This window comes from Rhamphochromis sp. 'chilingali' (assembly GCF_963969265.1).
Source record: "Rhamphochromis sp. 'chilingali' genome assembly, chromosome: 21".
In the NCBI taxonomy this organism is placed as follows: Eukaryota; Metazoa; Chordata; class Actinopteri; order Cichliformes; family Cichlidae; genus Rhamphochromis; species Rhamphochromis sp. 'chilingali'.
Window position 1 is genome coordinate 24,878,319 of NC_137949.1, and position 19,465 is coordinate 24,897,783.

Genomic DNA, 19,465 nt, shown 5'->3' on the forward strand with positions numbered 1-19,465 from the left:
TAATTAACCATGTGTAGCCACAGAGATTTCTGCAGGCACTGCTTGCTTAACAAATGCTACATACTCCTGGTTTAGATTTCCAAAGGCTAAAGTCACTAACAAAAATATATAGTTTCATAACATTAGCTTTCATCCAAGAAAGAAATACTACACCTGTTGATAACTTCACTGCAGTGAGCTCTTACTAATCAAGACAGACTTAGTGAATAGATATTTTTATTATTTTTTTATTTTTATTGGACAAATACATTACTACAGATGTACTGGTCGTACCACTGGGTGGAGGTGCTTTACTGTTGCCTAGTTTAAAGAATTCTACAAGAAGGCAGTTTCATGCTTCATTCCAAGAATAATGAGAGCCAAAAACAGAGATTTGCAATTTCCTGTTAGTCAGGAACTTGATGGTCCCATTTGCATGCTTTCTTTTAATATCATTTTGGCACTTTTATGGCTTTATTTGATATTTGATAAAGACGGTGGAGATAAAGAGAGAGAGCGAGCGAGCAGGGGAATGAACATACAACAAAGTGCCAGCCAGGTGGGAAATGAATTGGAAACTCGTGGCATTTTTGCTAGTGTGGTTTATGCCCAAATCAGAGAAAGAGGAAGGGTGGGAACCTGGAGCTGGCCATTTAACCACCTGCTGCAGCATTACTGACTTTTCAGCATTTTCTGTCTTCGATATGAGATAATTAATGTATCTATCTGATTCTAGGAAAGACTGCATAAAAAGCAGTTGACAACACCAACCCACAGTACTACTGTATGCTCGTCTCCCCCCGCTATTCTGTATTACATGCATCCATCAAGTGGGAGTAAACTACGAAGTGGCCCTGCATTGAAGAGCACGACCTCTCCTTCAACCCATCTGTTAATGGAGACGTGTCAAGCAGGGCAACATCTCTTAAGGGTTTGTATAAGAGTTTGTCATTAGCAACTTTTTAATGTTGTTTACTGCCTTTTCACTCTCTCTGTGTCCTTGAATTTATCAAATTTTTATACCCAGAGACATGAGAAAAGACTGCATGTACAGACAATAAAGGAAAATAAATCAGTGACCTGCCTTCAAATTGCATTTCTTGATAAGCTACCAGAATAGAAAACATACCTATCAAAGCACGATTACCTGCTTTTCATCTATTTAAAGCACTGATTGTTTTTCCCCCCCATGCAAACAGCTCCGTGTAATTTGCTTGAGCTGACTGTTTGCATTCAACCTGTGTGCCTCTAAATATGAAGACACATGAAAATCTGGGTCTGTTGCAAGTTTTCACTATCTCAGGACTACAGCTTTCATGTAAAAGCAATTGCTGAAAAAGCAGACAAAAGAAGACCAGAGGGGAAATAAATTCTTCAAGATGAAAAGGCTGCCGTGACATTATTACACTCTTCAAATTAGCCACGACTATAGAAAGCAGGAGATTTTTAATAGGGGCAGTCAGTTCGTGGAGAATTCACAGTGAGATAATATCATTATGTAACTCGACTTTTTTATGAAGTTGGGTTTAAAAAAAAGGAAAAGAGAAAAAATGGCCTAGATTTACACTTTGTGTCTATTTCCAAAATTGTGTTTAGTGAAAAATAATCTAGTTTGCGAATAAGTCAACTTGAATTTCTATATCTGACTCAATATCCAGGGGTGGTGGTGCGCAAACATATCTTGCTATATCTCCAGCATGTCTTTCTAATTCTAAATTATCAGCTTGTGCTCATTTTTAAACACTTGCTTTTTATGTCATCTGGCAAATAAACTAAAGTGGTTTTGTGTCTATATACATAGGTCTGCTTGTTGCTGCTGTCAACAACGCTTTACTTCATCATCCTGTCACTCTCATCTGTACTCTTTAACACAAGAAGAGATGTACAAAGCCTGTCAGGTAGAATGACTTGGGGCTATAATTTCACGAGAAATCATGATGGCTTGCCATGAAGAGACAAATCAGCCTAAGAGAGAATGTGGAAACAAACCAGTACTCATCCTTAGCTATGAATTTGGCCAGGTAATGAAAATATTTTAAAGCGAAAGAAATAGACATGACAGGGGATTAAATATAACCCTATATGTCAGAGGTGGTTATAGTGCATGTATGAAGAGCTAAAAAATGAGTAAAAGGCAAAGGCCACTGGGACACCCTCCACTGGATAGGCAGACCCTTAAGGGTTTTGCTGCCCTGTGTGGCAGATCTGTCAGCTGAAGCACGTTTGAGACTGGCAGAATGCCCAGGATGTTTGCGAAGCTTGTCTTGGGCTGACCTCAACATCAGTTACTAACACAATGATTCATTTTCTTATGCCTTAACATCTGCCAGTTAAATAACCTCACAGTGACAGCCTCAACAAGATGCTAAGATATACACAATATAATTAACATCAAAGTAGCAGGATTGGGGAAAAAAAGAAATTCATAAGTATGTGGATGTCAAAAATTAATCTTGATATCCACAGGGATCTAAGGGAAGCTGTGTGAAACATTTCTCAGTTCAGTCTAATTGAATAGATAAAACGCAAACTGCCGAATCGCACTCAGCTTAGCATTCAAAAGCTTTGCTGTGATTGTCGCCTATTAATCCATGTTTCACAATGCTCGAGGATGCCACCACTTTAAAGCTAATGCTGTATACCCTTTTTCCATTTCAAACCAGCGAAGCATTGCTGCCAAATGCAAATCATTCACCAAACGCAAGAGTGCACACATTGTTCTGTCAAGAGCTATTTAGAAATGTTTCTCGGATAACATACAAAACCATTTTAACAAAAACAGGAGTGAGAAATGCTGAAAAACAATAGCCAGTAATGCTACCAGTTTCTGTGTAATGGTACACACTGTGCATGTTATTGGTTCTTCTGAATGACAAGCAAGCTACTCAGTTTCTATGGTCAATTTCCTCTTTTCAAATACTACAACAATAATGACCAGTGCATCTTCAAACCCACCAATTTTCTACATAGAGAAAATCAGAAACCTGCTCATCTGAGTTAAAGTTCTTTAAAAAAAATTCCAATCTTTAGGCCAGAACAGCTTTAGCAGCATCCGTCATCTTTTAGAGACAAAGTGGTGGTGAAGGTCCAGTGATTTGCAGGCAGCAGAGCTACACTGAGATGGATGGGCAAAAAATCATCCATTGTGAAGTCAGTCTTCAAAACTCCAGGGACATTTGCCTGACTTCATTCACAGTCACCATTACAGAGTGACTCAGGGCACAGGAATGAATTTCACTTCAGTTAAATTAGCCATTACTGATCTGAGAGAGCTGCATTCTTTGGGGGGAAGGTACGTGAATGTTGAAAAAGGTGAACTTCAAAAATGGCAAGTGTGAGGTAAAGAGTCAAGAGGGAGTGGTAAGCCACCTTTCTAGTACCAAATACAAAATTCCCTTTAAAGCATTTGTTTACTGTTGTTTTAGGACTGAAATTAGTTAAAGGGGAATCGTCTGGTGTGGGGCTAGTAATACACAGCAGTCTTAACTACCAAGATTTTTCACCATTTCATTTCATTCAATTCATTCATTCAAAATGAAATAAACACACAAGTGCCGAAAACTGCAGTTCCTTTATCGGCCATTTGAAGCTGGTGCTCACATGTTAATTGAACTGAAGGTGTTACAGACACATATGGCAGATGTTTTTCAACATTTGCTTGATCGCACAAGTTTTATCTACTTACCAAACATCCTTGGAGCATTATCTACTGGTGCGCTGTAAAAGCTATTTTGCTAACTGAGTTTAGGTCGCTATAAATACATATAATAAAACATATTAACATTCTGTTGGTCTTTTGTTGGATTCATTGCTTTGCCTACAGTGTAAGTATTTCACACTTTTGTCCTTTACTCTTTAAAAACATGTTTCCTTTGTCCATAATATATTACTAACATACAATAGGACAAAGGACAATATACACTCACTTCCCACTTACTTAGATAAACCCGTTCAACTGCTCATTAAAGCAAGTATCTAATCAGCCAATCATATGGCAGCAGCTCAGTGTATGTAGCCATGGTTAAATGACGTGTGGAAGTTCAAACCAAGAACAGGATGGGGAAAGAGGGTGATTTAACTTGGTGTGGTTGTTGGTGCCAGACATCGGTAGTATGAGTATTTCACAAATGCTGATCTACTGGGAACTTCACACTCAGTCATCTCTAGGAGTTACAGAAAATGGTCTGAAAAGGAGAAAATATCCTGTGAGCAGCAGTTCTCTGTGCTTTGTTGATTCCAAAGGACAGAGGAGAATGGCCAGACTGCTTCAAGCTGATAGGAAGGCAACAATAACTCAAATAACCACCCATTACAGCCAAAGTATAGAAAGAGCATCTCTGAATGCATAAAATACTGAATCTTAAAGAAGATGGAACAGCAGCAGAGTCTGTAGTTTACGTGGGCTCATCAAAATTAAACAACAGAAGATTCATGTTGTCGTCTCAGAATTTGGCTTAGACAACATGAATCCTGCTTTGTATGCAGAGTTCAGCCTGGTGGTGGTGCTGTGATGGCGTGGGGGATCTTTTCCTGGTTAATTTTGGCTCCTTCTTTCCAACAAAACATTTTTTAATGCCACAGCCTAGCTGAGTATTTTTGCTGACCGTGTCCATCCATTTATAACTACGGTGTGCCCATCCTCTCGTGGCTGTTTCCAGAAGGATAAACACAAAGCTCAGATCATCTCGAACTGGTTTCTTGCACATGACATGGAGATTACTTTTCTCAAATGGCTTCCACAGTGATCAGGTCTCAATCCAATAAAGCACCTGTGGGATGGGGTAGAACGGCAGATCCACATTATGGGTGTTCAGCCAGCAAATCTGCAGCAACTGTGTGATGCCATCATGTCAATATTGACGAAAATCTCTCAGGAATGTTTCAAGCACCTTGTTGAATCTATACCAAGAAGGATTGAAGCAATTCTGCAAACAACCGAAAGTCCAACCAGGTACTAGTAATTTGTAATTAAGTGTCCTATGACTGCATATTTCTCAAATATTTACATTTTTTCACTCTTTTTCCCCCTATGTACTGAAAGGGTTGCTGTCTAGTTGTCTGGTATTCATCTCATAAATTAATCAGTTGATCCATCTCTAAACATTACTTGTATCTATTACCCATTTTGGGGACCTTTGCCAAGAATTTCATTTGTGACACACTGTTTTTCTTCCTTGCATGAAGAAGAAAAAATACAAAACTAATTCCAGCATCTTCACTTTTGACTTGTGAGGTTTCCATGCTCTCCATAATGTATTACTTTGCTTCTCTTTAAATCAGGTAATAGTGAACAACAACAACGTATTCTCAGATGGGTCCATGCTCCAATGCATTTCCATTTAGAAGTCCTTGATTTAAAAAGATTTGGGAGCATTTGGCTTCATCTTGCCTCAAAGAACAGCCCTTGGCAGAAAAAAAATAATGCAATGAACCCTTTAATAGTAGTTGTGCAACGAATGGCAAAGTAGATGGCACCAGATAAACCACAAGCTGCCAGACACTGAGAGAAAGAGACGAGAAGGAGGAGGAGGGCAGGGAGAATATAAAAACAAACCCCATGTTCTAAACAGATGCACAATAGCACATGTCCTCCATGGAGCCAAAATCACTTCAGCACGTATTATGCAAAGCAGTGCAATACCATATTTGCATGAATTACAAAAATGATTTGGGCCAGTGAAGCTGGTGCAATTCAAATGCCAAAAATAAAACGAAATGAAGAAGAGTATCACATCCACGATGTGGTTAAAGCTTAAAATATACATTTGGAGCTCTCATTATTTTGAATTCTCTGACACAAAAGCATACAGAAGTGCAGCAACTCAACGCCTAATGGTGACACATGAAGCAAAGAAAACCTGCGAGCTATAAACTTTGAAAGGATAAGGAAGGAAACTAAAGTATTTACTTGAAGACTGTTAGAGTGATGCTGAAGTGCAACAACGTCCCACTGGCCCTCACACAATGATATGCGCGCATAAAGACGCGATGGTATCCATACTGAACCATGTTTGCACACTGCAATTATTGGAAAGTGTCAAAGCGTGATATGAACTTAATCCTCGGCCACGCCCTTGAAATCCACGGGCAAAATACATTCATAATAATTTTTTAAAAGTTCAGACAAGCTAAATATATTTGAGCAGTTTGGAGGCAAAGCGTCTCACCTGTGCAGCCATGAATGAGAGATCCATACTGTTGCTCCGTTCAAGCCAAGGCACTCAACGAAAGATGCGAACGTGCGTGTTTTCTTTTCTTTAATTCCCCGTCAGAGCATTTGCCTGCTTTTGTTTACTCGACATCCACCGACTCCGCAAGTTGGTAGGTGGACTTCACGTGAAGCGCATGTCGAATATGAAGAGTGGAAAAGAATATGAGGAGGAGAAATGAAGGGGGATAACGAGGAAGGAGGAAAAGGGAGGGGGCGAAGCAGACGGGGTAATGAAGAGATGTGGCTGCGAGAGAGACAGCGCGAGTGAGAGGGAGAGCGTGGAGGAGGCAGGGGAGCCGGACTGCCACATAAAACGGAGGAGGTGCAAGTCCTCCCTCTCTGTCCTCAGTCTCTGTCGCTCTTCGTGTGTGTGTGTGTCATGCTTCTTTCTCTTTGTGCCTCCCTGCTGTTTCTTTGTCTCTTCAAGCTGCGTTGTACGTCATTTTCTCATATTTTACCTTTTAATCGGTTTTTTTTACTCATTTTCTTCTGTTTTATTTCATAAATCAAAAATGAATGAAAGCGGGGAAATTATTTTAATCTTTTCCCACAATGAGACTGCATTTCCTAACAAAGACAGCATTCAGTGCTATCATTTTTCATGGAGATTGTTCCAGTCTTTCATTGTGGAGAACAATTGAAAATGTTTTTTTGCTTTTTCAATCATTGAATCTAAAACTAGGAACTATAGCTCTTTATTCTTTTGGTTTATATGCACTGTTTTTTATAAGAACTGAAGAGTTCTTTAATGATGCAATGCATGTATAAAATATATTCACTCTTCAATTCAGAGAAATCTGGATTTCAACATAACAATAGCACCTTTCCCAGAGCTGGGTCTTTTAATACCCCTTTACCATCTCTGTGTTTGGGAACAAAATCTAGAGCAGGGATGTGAAACTCTTTCTAAATTGGGCCAAACCGGTGAAACTGCCTTTTCTATATTTGCTGAAAAGTCTTAATATGAGGAAAACAAGTGCAACTTCTACAGTAGATCTCGGTTTTTCTACATGATAACTGTGTAAAATTACAGACAAGATATTTCTTGAGTAGATTAAAAACATGAACTTTTGCTTCATTTAATTGTTTATCTATTGCTTTACTCTGGTGTAGTATAAATTGCAAAATACTCTTAGAAGTTAAAAATCTATGCAGTCCTTCACAATTTCCAGATTGTGGGCCAGACTGGAGTCTTTGCTGGGCCGATTCTGGACCCCCAGCCTTATGTTTGAGACTTCGATCTAGAGTCTGTTCTGAGAATTTCCACCAACGAAGACTGGTGCCACTGACAAACCGCTGATACTGGCACATCACCACAAAATTTCTGGGGCCAGAGTGATATCAGTGGCTTCAGGAGCAGCTCTGAGAAATTCAGCTGCAGCTCACGGATTTCGCCCATCATAATTTCCTTCCTGCCTTCTGCTAATAACACTGCATAACACTCGGAGTTCGTCTAAATGTGGGCAAGTTTTTATAAGATTCAACCGGCTGTTTGTCCAATTTTGTTTGTGACCTTATGGGGAGAAAAATACAGTTCTTGAACAACAGCAACAAAAGTAACATAACTAAACTAACAGAAAGCCTTTCTGATAAGAGCCTGAACCTTTGTAGCAGAAAGTTTTAACTCCATTATTTTAAATTAGATGCAACATGCATGTGATGATTGCAAAGTGCATTACACACTTAAGCTATGTGGTATAAATGTTGCAGCCCTGGTCAGTCAGAAGCAACAACAGGTGTGTAGCTGTGGTGCTGAATCTGTAGACTGACAGGTAGAGATGCTGCAAATATGTGCGACTGTGTCACCTTTCCCCAGAGCTCCCCTGCAAGGCTCTGGTGAAAAATTCTAACCTAAAAACTAATGACATGCTGGTGAATTAACTAGGCCTGCAGAATAAAGGATGCTGCTATTATTCATTGGAGAGGCTCGTCAAAGATCCAATTAGCACGCTCTACTTTGGGTATTGGGACTGATTAATTTAATGGTGACCCCGCTCTTCAGTGTGCATACTAAAACTCTTTCTGTGTTTGAGTAACACTAAAGTGCAAGTGCATCTAACAGTATTTTGACAACCCAGACTTTATCTGTTGTTTTTCTGAAGTTGATAATTAATCATCCAAGGACAGTGATGTGCCCTTTCTAAGAGAAATACAGCAATGTACACGAATGGACTGATGATAGTCTTTTAGGTTAGTGGAAAATATTGATGGCACTTGGCTTGGGCTAGCACGATTACAGTAGCTTGATCCCATGTTGTGATTTTTATAGTTTACCATAACCTCTGCCATGGAGGGGATGAAGCAGATCTCCTAGATCAGCAGTTCACTCTCCTTCCTCCTGTTTGTTTTTGCTGAGCACGCATACAGAACATCCAAATCCTCCAGTGTAGAAGATTTGACTCCCCCACTTTCAGTTTCCAGCTTCAGTTATACTTTTCAGACTAATCCAGGCCTTATTTTGTAATGTCTGTTGCCTCACTGGGAAAATAAAGAACTACTAAAACCAGCAGTCATAACAATACATTAGTTAAAATACTGTTTCCCACTCATGTTAAATAATTTCACAGGGAAATTACTGAAGATCTGTAATAATTCTGCTTTAAATGTTTTTTCCAGTGACATCAAAGTTGCCCTGTTTTCTATCTGATTCAAAGAAGCTTCAGTGGAGTGAATTTCTCAAAATAAACTTATGGCTGTACCATGAGCATTCAAAAAAATGGAAATGAATATTTTAATAAACCGATGATGAAAAGAAACTGTGAATTTATGCTTTGATGTGAAATCAAGGTTTCCACCAACAAATGTTGAATTCTTTAGTAGGATTGTGGCTTTGAAGACTGCAATATTTCCTAAAACCAGACAGTGGAACACTCTGCCTCAAGTGACTCACTGATCCGGTTAGAAAAGCAGCGCATATCCATTTCCATACTGATGTTGTGTTTTATTCCTAAAGACACAAGCGTACTGACAGATCTAGCTGCTGAAGACTGGTTAATGATGCCATGCTGCTGTAATGAATTACTGTTTTATGGCAATGTATGAAGCCATTACCTGAACACAATTTTTTTGAAAGAATCTTGGTCTTTTCCATGAACACTTTAAACTTTTTCCATCCCCATTTTTGATATATACACTTAATATTCCTTTTGTAATAATAACAATCAAAGCATCAAAAGAAGCATCTTTGTCTCAGTACTTGCATGAAAATACATAGATTGTTTTTAACAGCCTTAAAAATTATCACATTGTAAGGTTCGATGATATCCGTTGACTTTGATGTGTGCTTCTATGTCCTATGCTGTTCTCTTTCATGTTAATGTGGACATGCTACTGGCCTTGATTCACAACTTGGTAAAAATAGATTATTAATGAGCATCAGTTTGGGTCTTGTCATGTAACAATAGTCCTGGTTGATAGTTATAGGTTGGAATAATGTCATGCCACCTACAGCACTTGGCTGGCCTGCTCAACATTTATTAAAGCCTGTGATGTGACTGATGTGGTCTGTCGGCCAGGCCTTCATTTCTCGCAGAGCACATGTTTGCACTAGTGTGGCTTCATGTATTTATGTACACAGCGTGTACGTGTATGGGTGGACACTTGGATGATCAGTCACCCTTAATCTTGGGGAGAGAGCTTGTTGTTGTTATAATTTGGGTTTTGACAGCTGTGTGTCAGAACCTATGAATATCATTACTCCCACTGAAAATCTATGCATAATCAACCAAAAAAAGAGCAAGGCATCAAAAGTCAAACATGGGAATATCTGAGCCAGAACCACCAGAGAAACGATATGTAATGAGAACCATCCACACAGTCCTCCCACACATGCTGGTTTATTATTTATTAAAGGAGTAAATTTATGCTCCTCCTCCCACACTTGTGCGCACAAACACATTATGCATGCAACATGCAGGCGCACACATCTTTCATGTGCTGGATAAGGTTTTTTCTCACCTTCGAGCAGTACGGTACATCTTGGTTTGCCTCTTCACAACTGATGCAGAGCCAACGACGCAGCTGATTCATTATTAATACTCAGCTGTATATACTGGAGTTCTTCATGTGTGTTTGACCATGGGAAATCCACAGGGATGTAGTCTTGACTTTGCTTTACAAACAGCACCTGCTTCTCACAGTTCTCATGTGAGCCACATGAAAGTTCATTTCTGAGATATTCAGTCGCGTTTCAGGCAGCCTTTTGAAACCGAGAGCTTCTAAGTTGGTTACTTACCTTGCTGTACCACTAGAGTGCTTTTTTTTTTTTTTTTTTTTGCTTTTTATCAACCAACACTACAGAGAGAAGCTTCTATTATAGGCCAGGGTGCATCTGCACACAACATCTGTCCTGGCTAAATTAATGCATTTCAACTCTATCACAGTCCAAAACTGCAATAACCTCTCTGGCTTTGTTTCTCTGACAGTGGGTGTTATTGTCCAGCCAGATTTGATAAAGCACATTGGCATCAGACTCACAGCAGGAGGTATTCCACGGCCACACCTTCACTGCTCACTGTGTATTTTCTTCTATTAGTATGTCTGTGAAGGTTCTCAGTCATCCAGGTCGTCGTAGTCAAAGGAGCTTGCAAAGAAAAGTGTCTGGACTTCTTTAAGTTACTTGAAGACTATTAGTATGAATTCTTTTGCATGAACAAGCTGCTTTTTGATTTGTTGCTTTGGAGCTTTTTCCTCAGTTTACCCTCATTTATTTTTAAATAGCCAATGTACTTTTTTCCAAACAAGCAGACAAACAGCTCGGATGCTACAGCGTTTGAGTGACTGTAGAGGCTAAGCCTACGCTTGAAGCCACTGAGGTGGTCGTTAACGGGGATGACGCGATGTCACTGGTATGCATGAATTAAGTTCACAGTCCAATAAATCCAGCAGTATGTATCTTGTCCTTTTTGGTCTTTATTCCGTATCGACATAGCATAACAGCACAACGGTCACAAACTGTTTGCCTTCTCAATGACACACCTGACGCCGATTACGTGCGTCTACCTTAAATACCTTTACATTACATAATCAAAACAGAAAAATGTGACCTCTAGTGACCACATAAGGTATTAACCCAAGAATGGCTCCTACACCCCGGCCCCTAATTGAAATGGCTATCAGACATGGCAATTCTAATCACAAAGAAAATAAGGAGCCACTAATACAGTCTACTTTAGACCTATACATTCACATAAATAAACATAAATAACACACTTTTAGATTACAGTCTCATGTAACAAGCAAAGTTTAGTTACAGGTCTTTCCAGAATATTAGTCTTTGTTTTTAAACGTGCAGATCGCACAAGTCCCTTTTTGTCACGAATGGCTTCCAGAACTCTTCCAAGTGGCCAGGAACCACGTGGTGCAGAAGAATCCATTATAATGACTATATCTCCAGGTTTTAGATTCTTCTTCTTTTGGTTCCATTTTTGTCTCTCCTGTAACAAAGGCAGGTATTCACGTATCCATCGTTTCCAAAAAAAGATCTGAGATGTACTGAGCCTGTTTCCATCTTCTCTTCAGATACATATCCTGAGGGTCAAATAGTCCGGGTGGTAAAGATGGTTTTCCTTTCATCAGGAGGATGTGATTTGGTGCAAGTGGCTCTAGGTCTTTTGGATCATCAGAAAGCTTTGTGATGGGTCTGTCATTTAAAATTGCTTCAATTTCACATAGAACCGTATTTAATCCATCGTCGTCCAACTGTTGTTGCTGAAGAACGGATCTCAGAATCTTTCTGATCATACGAATTATCCGTTCCCAAATTCCACCATGATGTGATGCTCCAGGCGGATTAAAACTCCATCTTATTCCAATGTGTCGCAAAGCATCCGCTATTTGGGTATGTTTCAGCGATTCAAGAGCCTCCCTTAACTCTCTGTCTGCTCCGACAAAGTTGGTTCCATTGTCCGAGTGGATGTGAGCGACTTGACCTCTTCGACTCACAAAACGGCGCAAAGCATTAATGCAGGCATCTTTGTTTAGAGAGCTAGCCACTTCCAAGTGCACTGCTCGGCTGGCTAAACAGGTGAAAATGACTCCATAGCGTTTAGCTGTACCTCGTCCTCTTTTTACTTCAATAGGTCCGAAGTAATCAACTCCGACATTGGTGAATGGTGGGTTATCTGGCAAAATTCTTTCCTTGGGTAAATCTGCCATCTTTTGCTCCAAGGCTTTTCCATGATATTTCCTGCAAAAATTACATTCTGCGATAACCGTCCTCACAGCTGAGTTGGCCTTTGTGATCCAGTATCTTCTCCTTAGTGTGGATAAGGTGTGGTTACGACCGCTATGACCAAGCTGTTGATGAATGTGCTTTAGGATGAGATTTGCTACATGTTGATCTTTTGCAAGAACAAGGGGATGCTTCGTTTCTTCTGGTAAGGAGCCCTTTGTCAGTCGTCCCCCAACTCTTAAGAGGCCTTCATCGTCAAGATAAGGATCTAATCTATAAATGGAGCTGTGCCTGCTCACAGAACTTTTCCCACTTGACAACGTAGCAATCTCCTCTCCAAATCGTTGTTGCTGGCAAAATCTAATAATGGCAAGCTCAGCTTTCAGAAGATCCTTTGAAGATAGTCTGTACAGCTGCGGTTTCTTTACTTTCTCCTATGTAGTACTTTTACAAATTGGGTTATCTGAGTAAGGTTGCGGTCTTTTTTCTTATCTCTCATTGAACGAAGGATTGCCTTCAGTCTAAGGAACCAAGCAACAGCAACCTTGAGCCTTCTCCAGTCTGAGAAGTACACCATCAATTGACATGTAGCATCAAGCAAGTCTTTTACCTGAGTAACATTTACTGTGGCCTCACCTTTGACTTCAGGGTCCTCTGGTTCTAAGGAGCATTCCATTAAATTGGTTGGCCAATCACTTTCTGGCTTCTGCAGAAAGCTTGGTCCTTCGATCCAGCGGCTGCTATGAACAACGTTCCCAGCCTTGAGCCCTCTTGTAGCATCATCTGCTGGATTTTCCTTTGAGCTTACATATCTCCATTGTGATTGTTTAGTTGCAGTTGTAATGAATGAGACTCGGTTTGCCACAAAGGTAAGGAATCGTTTATCCTCATTCATTATATATTTGAGTACGGATGTACTATCTGTCCAAAATATAGATTGCTCGAGTTTCATTCTCAACTGAGCCCTTAACATGAGATCCACTCGGACGGCAACTACAGCAGCTGTTAGTTCCAGACGTGGAATAGTGACAGGTTTTAGAGGTGTTACTCTTGCCTTGCCCATCAAGAATGCGACGTGGATGGATTTCCTATTATCTTGCATGCGCAGATATGACACGGTTCCATATCCAGATTCACCAGCATCTGAAAAATGGTGTAGCTGTGCATGTGAGAGAGGTCCAAACCCTCTTGGTTGTATACACCTTTTAACCTTGAAATGGGAAAGCCTTTGCAAATCACTGAGCCAACCTTTCCACCTTTGCAACATGGTTTGGGGTATTGGTTCATCCCATCCCAGTTTCCTTTTGCAAAGCTCCTGCTGCATTCCTTTGGCAGGCAGCAGGACTGGTGCAAGAAATCCCAATGGATCGTAAATGGAACTTGATATTGATAACATTCCACGCCTAGCACAGGATTTTTGAGGGATATCCATTTTGAAGTTGAATGTATCAGTTTCCACACACCACTGCAAGCCCAGAGCTCTTTCTACCGGAAGTTTGTCTCTGTCAAGATTTAATTCTTTCAAGTCTTTAGCCCTTTGCTCCTCAGAGATACTTTGCAACAGGGTGCGATTGTTACTGACCCACTTGGTCAGTGTAAATCCTCCCCTTTGACAGAGTGCTGAAAGATCTTTGACCAAATCAACAGCATCTGAGGTGGAGGCCACACTCTTTAAACAGTCGTCCACATAGAAGTTCTCTTTCAGCGTTACACATACCTTGTCTAGGAATTCAGTTTGATTGTCCTCAGCTGTTTTTCCTCAAAGCGAAACTGGCGCAGCTTGGGGAAGATACTGCACCGAACAGATGAACAGTCATGCGAAACTCAATTATGTCCTTGCTCAGATCTCCATCTGGCCACCATAAAAAAACGCAGAAAGTCTCTGTACTCTTTGGCAACTTTAACTTGATAAAACATTGCCTTTATGTCACCCATAAATGCGACTGGATCCTGTCGAAATCTAAGCAAAACCCCAAGCAATGTGCTTGTGAGATTAGGACCTTGTAAGAGCTGCTTGTTTAATGATGTCCCCTGGAATGATGCCCCACAGTCAAATACAATTCTTATAGATCGTTTTCTGGGATGGTAAACTGCGTGATGAGGAATGTACCACTTCTTTCCATTTTCGCAAGACAGCTGCTGTGAAGGTATTTGCTCTGCATATCCATTACTTATCATCTCGTCCATAAAGGTTTTATATTCTTTATGCAACTGTTCATTGTTGAGAAGTTTTCGTTGTAGACTTTGCAATCTTTGTTTAACTATGGAAAAATTGTTTGGCATCTTTATGTTATCCTTTTTAAAAGGTAACTTCAAACAGTAGTGTCCATCTTCCATTGTTGCAGATTTTTCCATGATCTTCATGAACTTAAGGTCCTCCCTTGACAAACCCTTTTCCTCTGTAACCCTTTCATTAAAGTCATAGTTATATTGACTTTTCAACATCTCCTCCAGCTTACAAACAGATATCCTATTTACAACTGTTGGTGGGTGCTCGCTGTCCAAGTTGCTTTTATCATCTTCCATGGGCCCATTTATGACCCAACCCAATGCTGTTCTTATAGCATATGGGCCATTCCCCTGGCTATGAATGACCTCCCATGGTTCCAATAACTTGGGAGCGTTGCATCCAATCAACAGGTCCACATTAGCCATTATGTGGGGAATTTGAACCTTTGACAGATATATGGCCACCTGATCAGATCTTCTTCCTTTACGAAGTTATTCGTGGTGACAGGCATCCTTTCCTGTGTTAGAATTTCTGGAAGTTCATAGAAGGCATTGCTGCCTAAACCAGAAACTTCAAGACCAGTAAGTGAGTGGGCAGAGACGACCTTTTCTTGACCCATCGTTTGTAACAGGAATTGAGTTCTTTTGCCCACAAGATTTAGCTTTTGCATGAGGTGCTCTGAACAGAAGCTAGCTGAACTGCCAGGATCTAAAAAAGCATATGTCTGTATGACATTAGTACCTTTAACAGACTTTATTTGAACTGGCAGAATGGAAAGCAAACCGCTTTCTCTTCCGGCCCCTGTATGACCACAAGTTTTTACATTCTTTGAAGAGGAGGGCTCTCCATAGCATTCAGGGATTACACCATTGTTATCAATATGGAGGACAGTGGGATGACCTTTACCACACGTTCTACATATCAAACGCTTAGCACAGTCCTTGCTTATGTGCCCAGCACCTAAGCAACCAAAACACAGCCCTTTCTCCTTTAGAAAAAGCATTTTGTCTCTGTGCTTCTTCCGCTGAAACTGTTGACACTCCTCCAGTGTGTGTCGTTGAGTACAGCAGACACAAGATGGCTTTACTGTAAAGTCATGGCTTGTTGTAGTAATCAGCCTTTCCGTGCTGTAGGTTTTATTCATGTTCATGGGTGTGGCTGTAGCAGCAAAGCTGTTCCCTTTAATTTGTTTGATTGGTTGTGACTTCAGTCTGTTGTCAGCCTTTGAGACAGGGATTGTTGACGTTACATTCTGAATGTCCCCAAACAAAGGATCCGAAAGAATTTTCACCTGCCTTTCAATAAATGCAACCAAATCTTGAAACCGAGCTCTGTGTTTAGAGGTTTCCAATATATCATATGCAAACGCTCGCCATTTCTCTCTCATTTTATATGGCAACTTGCACAAAATGATTTTCATGTTCACTGGCATGTCCAGTTCCTGCATATGTTGCAATGTTTTCATGACATTACAACTCCCACATAAGAAAAGGGAATATGCTTGCAATGATTTCACATCTTCATTTTTAATTGCAGGCCAAGATAACGCCTTGTCAATGTAAGCAGTTGCAATCTTATATTCATTTCCGAAGTGTTCTTTGAGCAGTTGCTTTGCTTGTATATAGCCTTGTCCTGCAGCCATATGTTGACAACTGCGTACCAGCTCTCTCGGCTGTCCTGTTGTAAACTGCTCCAAATAATACAAGCAGTCCCTCTTATTGGCCTTTTCTTCCACTCCTTGTTCAAACGCATTAATGAAAGAGATGTACTGAAGAGGATCACCATCAAATACAGGTATTTTCCTGGATGGTAATGACGATGCACGCTGATGCTGAACAAGGGTTGCAGTTATTTCGTTTTGTCTTTGTAAAATGGTACAAATGTCCTCCGACCGTCCTTCTGCCGCTGTAGGAATGGACCTGGGCGATGGAGGATCCACATTGTGAAATTGCGTTGTGATGACCGTTTGAGCTTGTGGCTCACTTTCAATTTCCGTTCCTGGCAGGATCATTGCAGATATGTTGCTTTCAGTCTGTACTATTTGCACTGCAGGTTTATCTTCATTGACTGGTGTACTAGGCTTGACTGTGGCTGAAACAGCTGTTTTCTTGGTTTCCCTTTCATAATATGAATTCATAGCATTGGACGATATGTTAGATATACTTTGAACTTCAGCAGCTTGGAGAACAGCTAACTTTGCAGAAGAGGCAGAAAGCAACGCTTCAAGCTCAAGCTGTTCACGTTTCCTCCTTAGCTTTAGCTCTTGCTCCTCCAAAGCATGCTTCTCTTTTAGGACTGCCATACGAGCGAGTAATGCTGCCTTTTCTGCTTTTGCTTTGATTTTGGCAGAAGAAGTTGTGCTCACTTTACCACTAGATGAGCTTTTAGTGACTGAAGATTTACCAGCAACATTTGAAACACTGTCCTCTGGCTTAACGCCATCATCGACACCATGATCACCCTTTAAATGTAAATGTTCGCAACCTGACAACCATTCTTTCACTTCATAAGTGAACTCATCATAATGCATTGTTTTTGCTTTAAACCATGTTTCATGCTTTTCTTTTTCATCATCTGGTAACAAACACATCAATGAACCATGAATTGTTTTTGCTTCATTACACAAACCAACAAAATCATTGAATGATGCTTGAACCATAGAAGTTTCATTTTTTTCCATTGAGACCCTTATACTCTCTTTTAAATTATTAGCTTTATTTAATTTAGCTTTTCTATCACGTTGCAGCCTGTCTAGTCTCTCTGCCAGTGCCTTAGCAGTCAATTTCACCACTCGTTTTTCCTTTTCTGGATGTGTCCCAGCCTTGCTGGCGTTGCTACTTTGCACAGCTGATTCTGCAGCAGGCTCCGGGGGCCTGTCAGCAGCTTTATTTGTGTCCATAGTTCAAATGTTCCAAAACTCAAATATTTATCAAGTATTGAGGGTTTATGCGCACATGCGAGTTTGTGTTTATAAATCAGTTTTATTTGGGTTGACCACCAATGCATTGGAATTACGTCTTCTTAAATAAGTGTGCACACTTTTATAAATGGCCATTTATTAGTAGCGCTACTCATACCTTGCGTTGGGCGCCGTACTGATTCCGATGAAGAATTCTGAGTCCTCTCCAACATCCACGGAACAATCGCCAAGCATTCCACGTCGTCAGCTGACAGACCGCTAGTCCAGCTGTCCGCTCCTCGTGAAACCTCCACGGTAACCTTTCCAAACGGCATTCAGCTCTCCGCGGCGATCGATCACTCAGACTTTAATTTTCCTGTTTGCGCCGAGTCTCCAAAACACCGCGGCGAAGTTGGCACAAACTTTTCCCCAAAGAAAAAGAAGTTTGTGACTCTATTGTAGAGGCTAAGCCTACGCTTGAAGCCACTGAGGTGGTCGTTAACGGGGATGACGCGATGTCACTGGTATGCATGAATTAAGTTCACAGTCCAATAAATCCAGCAGTATGTATCTTGTCCTTTTTGGTCTTTATTCCGTATCGACATAGCATAACAGCACAACGGTCACAAACTGTTTGCCTTCTCAATGACACACCTGACGCCGATTACGTGCGTCTACCTTAAATACCTTTACATTACATAATCAAAACAGAAAAATGTGACCTCTAGTGACCACATAAGGTATTAACCCAAGAATGGCTCCTACAGTGACCCATGTCTGATCAAAATGTCAGCAAATTTCTTTCTAAAATGACAATTTTATTCTCATTTTTCAATAAATTATAAATTACTACCCCCTCTTAAGCTCTTAATCTTAAATCAGTGTATACACAATGACCACTTCATTAGGTACTAAGTTGCAGCTACTTAGGCTATATCCTTTTTGCCTGCAGAATTTCCTTCTTCATTCTTCATGGCACAGATTCAATGAGGTGATGAAACATTCCTCAGAGATTTGGCTCCATACTGATAAAGCATCACACAGTTACTGTAGATTTGTCAGCTGCACATCCCTGATGTTAACCTCCCATTCAACCATATCCCGAAGGTTCTCAATTGGATTCAGACCTGATGCCAAGAAAATATCCCCCACACCATTACACCAGCAGCAGCTTGAACCGTTGCTACAAAGCAAGATGAATCTATGTCTCTGCATTGTTCATACCAAATTCAGACCCTGGGATCTGAATGTCGTAGCAGAGATTGGGGCTCATCAGACCAGGCAGCATTTTTACAGTCTTTCATTGTTCAGTTTTAGTGAAACTTTGAACTGTATCCAGTTTCCTGTTCTTCGCCGACAGGAGTGGTGCCCACTGTGGTTATCTGCTCCTGAAAGCCTTGAGTTGCTGACTTGTGATTGCCTAATTACATTTTTGCATTTTAACTTAATAAAGTGGCTAGTAAGTTCATATCTTCAGTCACACAAATACCCAATAAAAATACCAAACTCTTATTTTTGTAGCCATTTTTCAGTTTAATCTACAGGAAAATTTGTTTATAATATCACATTTTTAAAAAAGTGTTATTTTTTCCTATTAAATCTGTCAGTTTAAAGCACACAGCTAAGAGCCAACATCTTCATGCGACATTATATTACTGAAGTAGGTATTTGATATGAAAGGGTTTGGGCAAGTAAGGACATAAGAACAAAGAAAAAAATTCCATAAAAGAACATTGTGAAGTACATGCGTCTGGAAGTCTACGAGTAAAAGCTTTTCATTTTATTTATTTATTTCCCAACCGCTCTAAAATCAGCCCATTTTGTTTCCCGTTTCTTTTCTCCATTCTTTTTTCCTGTTGTCATATTTATGAACAGTGTAACTAATATTTGTTTCAGTAGTATATATTCTTTGTCATCACTTGGCAAATTAATCTTCAGGGAGATATGACAGACAGCAACCTGCTGTATTTGAGG

General features: G+C 40.3%; 1 protein-coding gene across 2 annotated transcripts in view; it reads right to left on the reverse strand.

The window, feature by feature from the left end:
• Positions 1–18,124, reverse strand: part of LOC308389691 (uncharacterized protein C14orf132-like) — a 41,553-nt gene extending 23,429 nt beyond the window's left edge. The window contains exon 1 of one of the 2 annotated variants that reach the window (XM_080871178.1): positions 17,670–18,124. Coding sequence is in view for 1 of the 2 variants with exons in the window: in XM_080871177.1 (XP_080727303.1) it covers positions 6,147–6,173 (27 nt within the window). In the remaining variant the exon portion in view is untranslated. Of the gene's footprint in view, positions 1–6,146; positions 6,433–17,669 lie in introns of those variants that run through there. The other variant, XM_080871177.1, reaches the window with a different exon arrangement.
• Between the last annotated feature and the right edge of the window lie 1,341 nt (positions 18,125–19,465).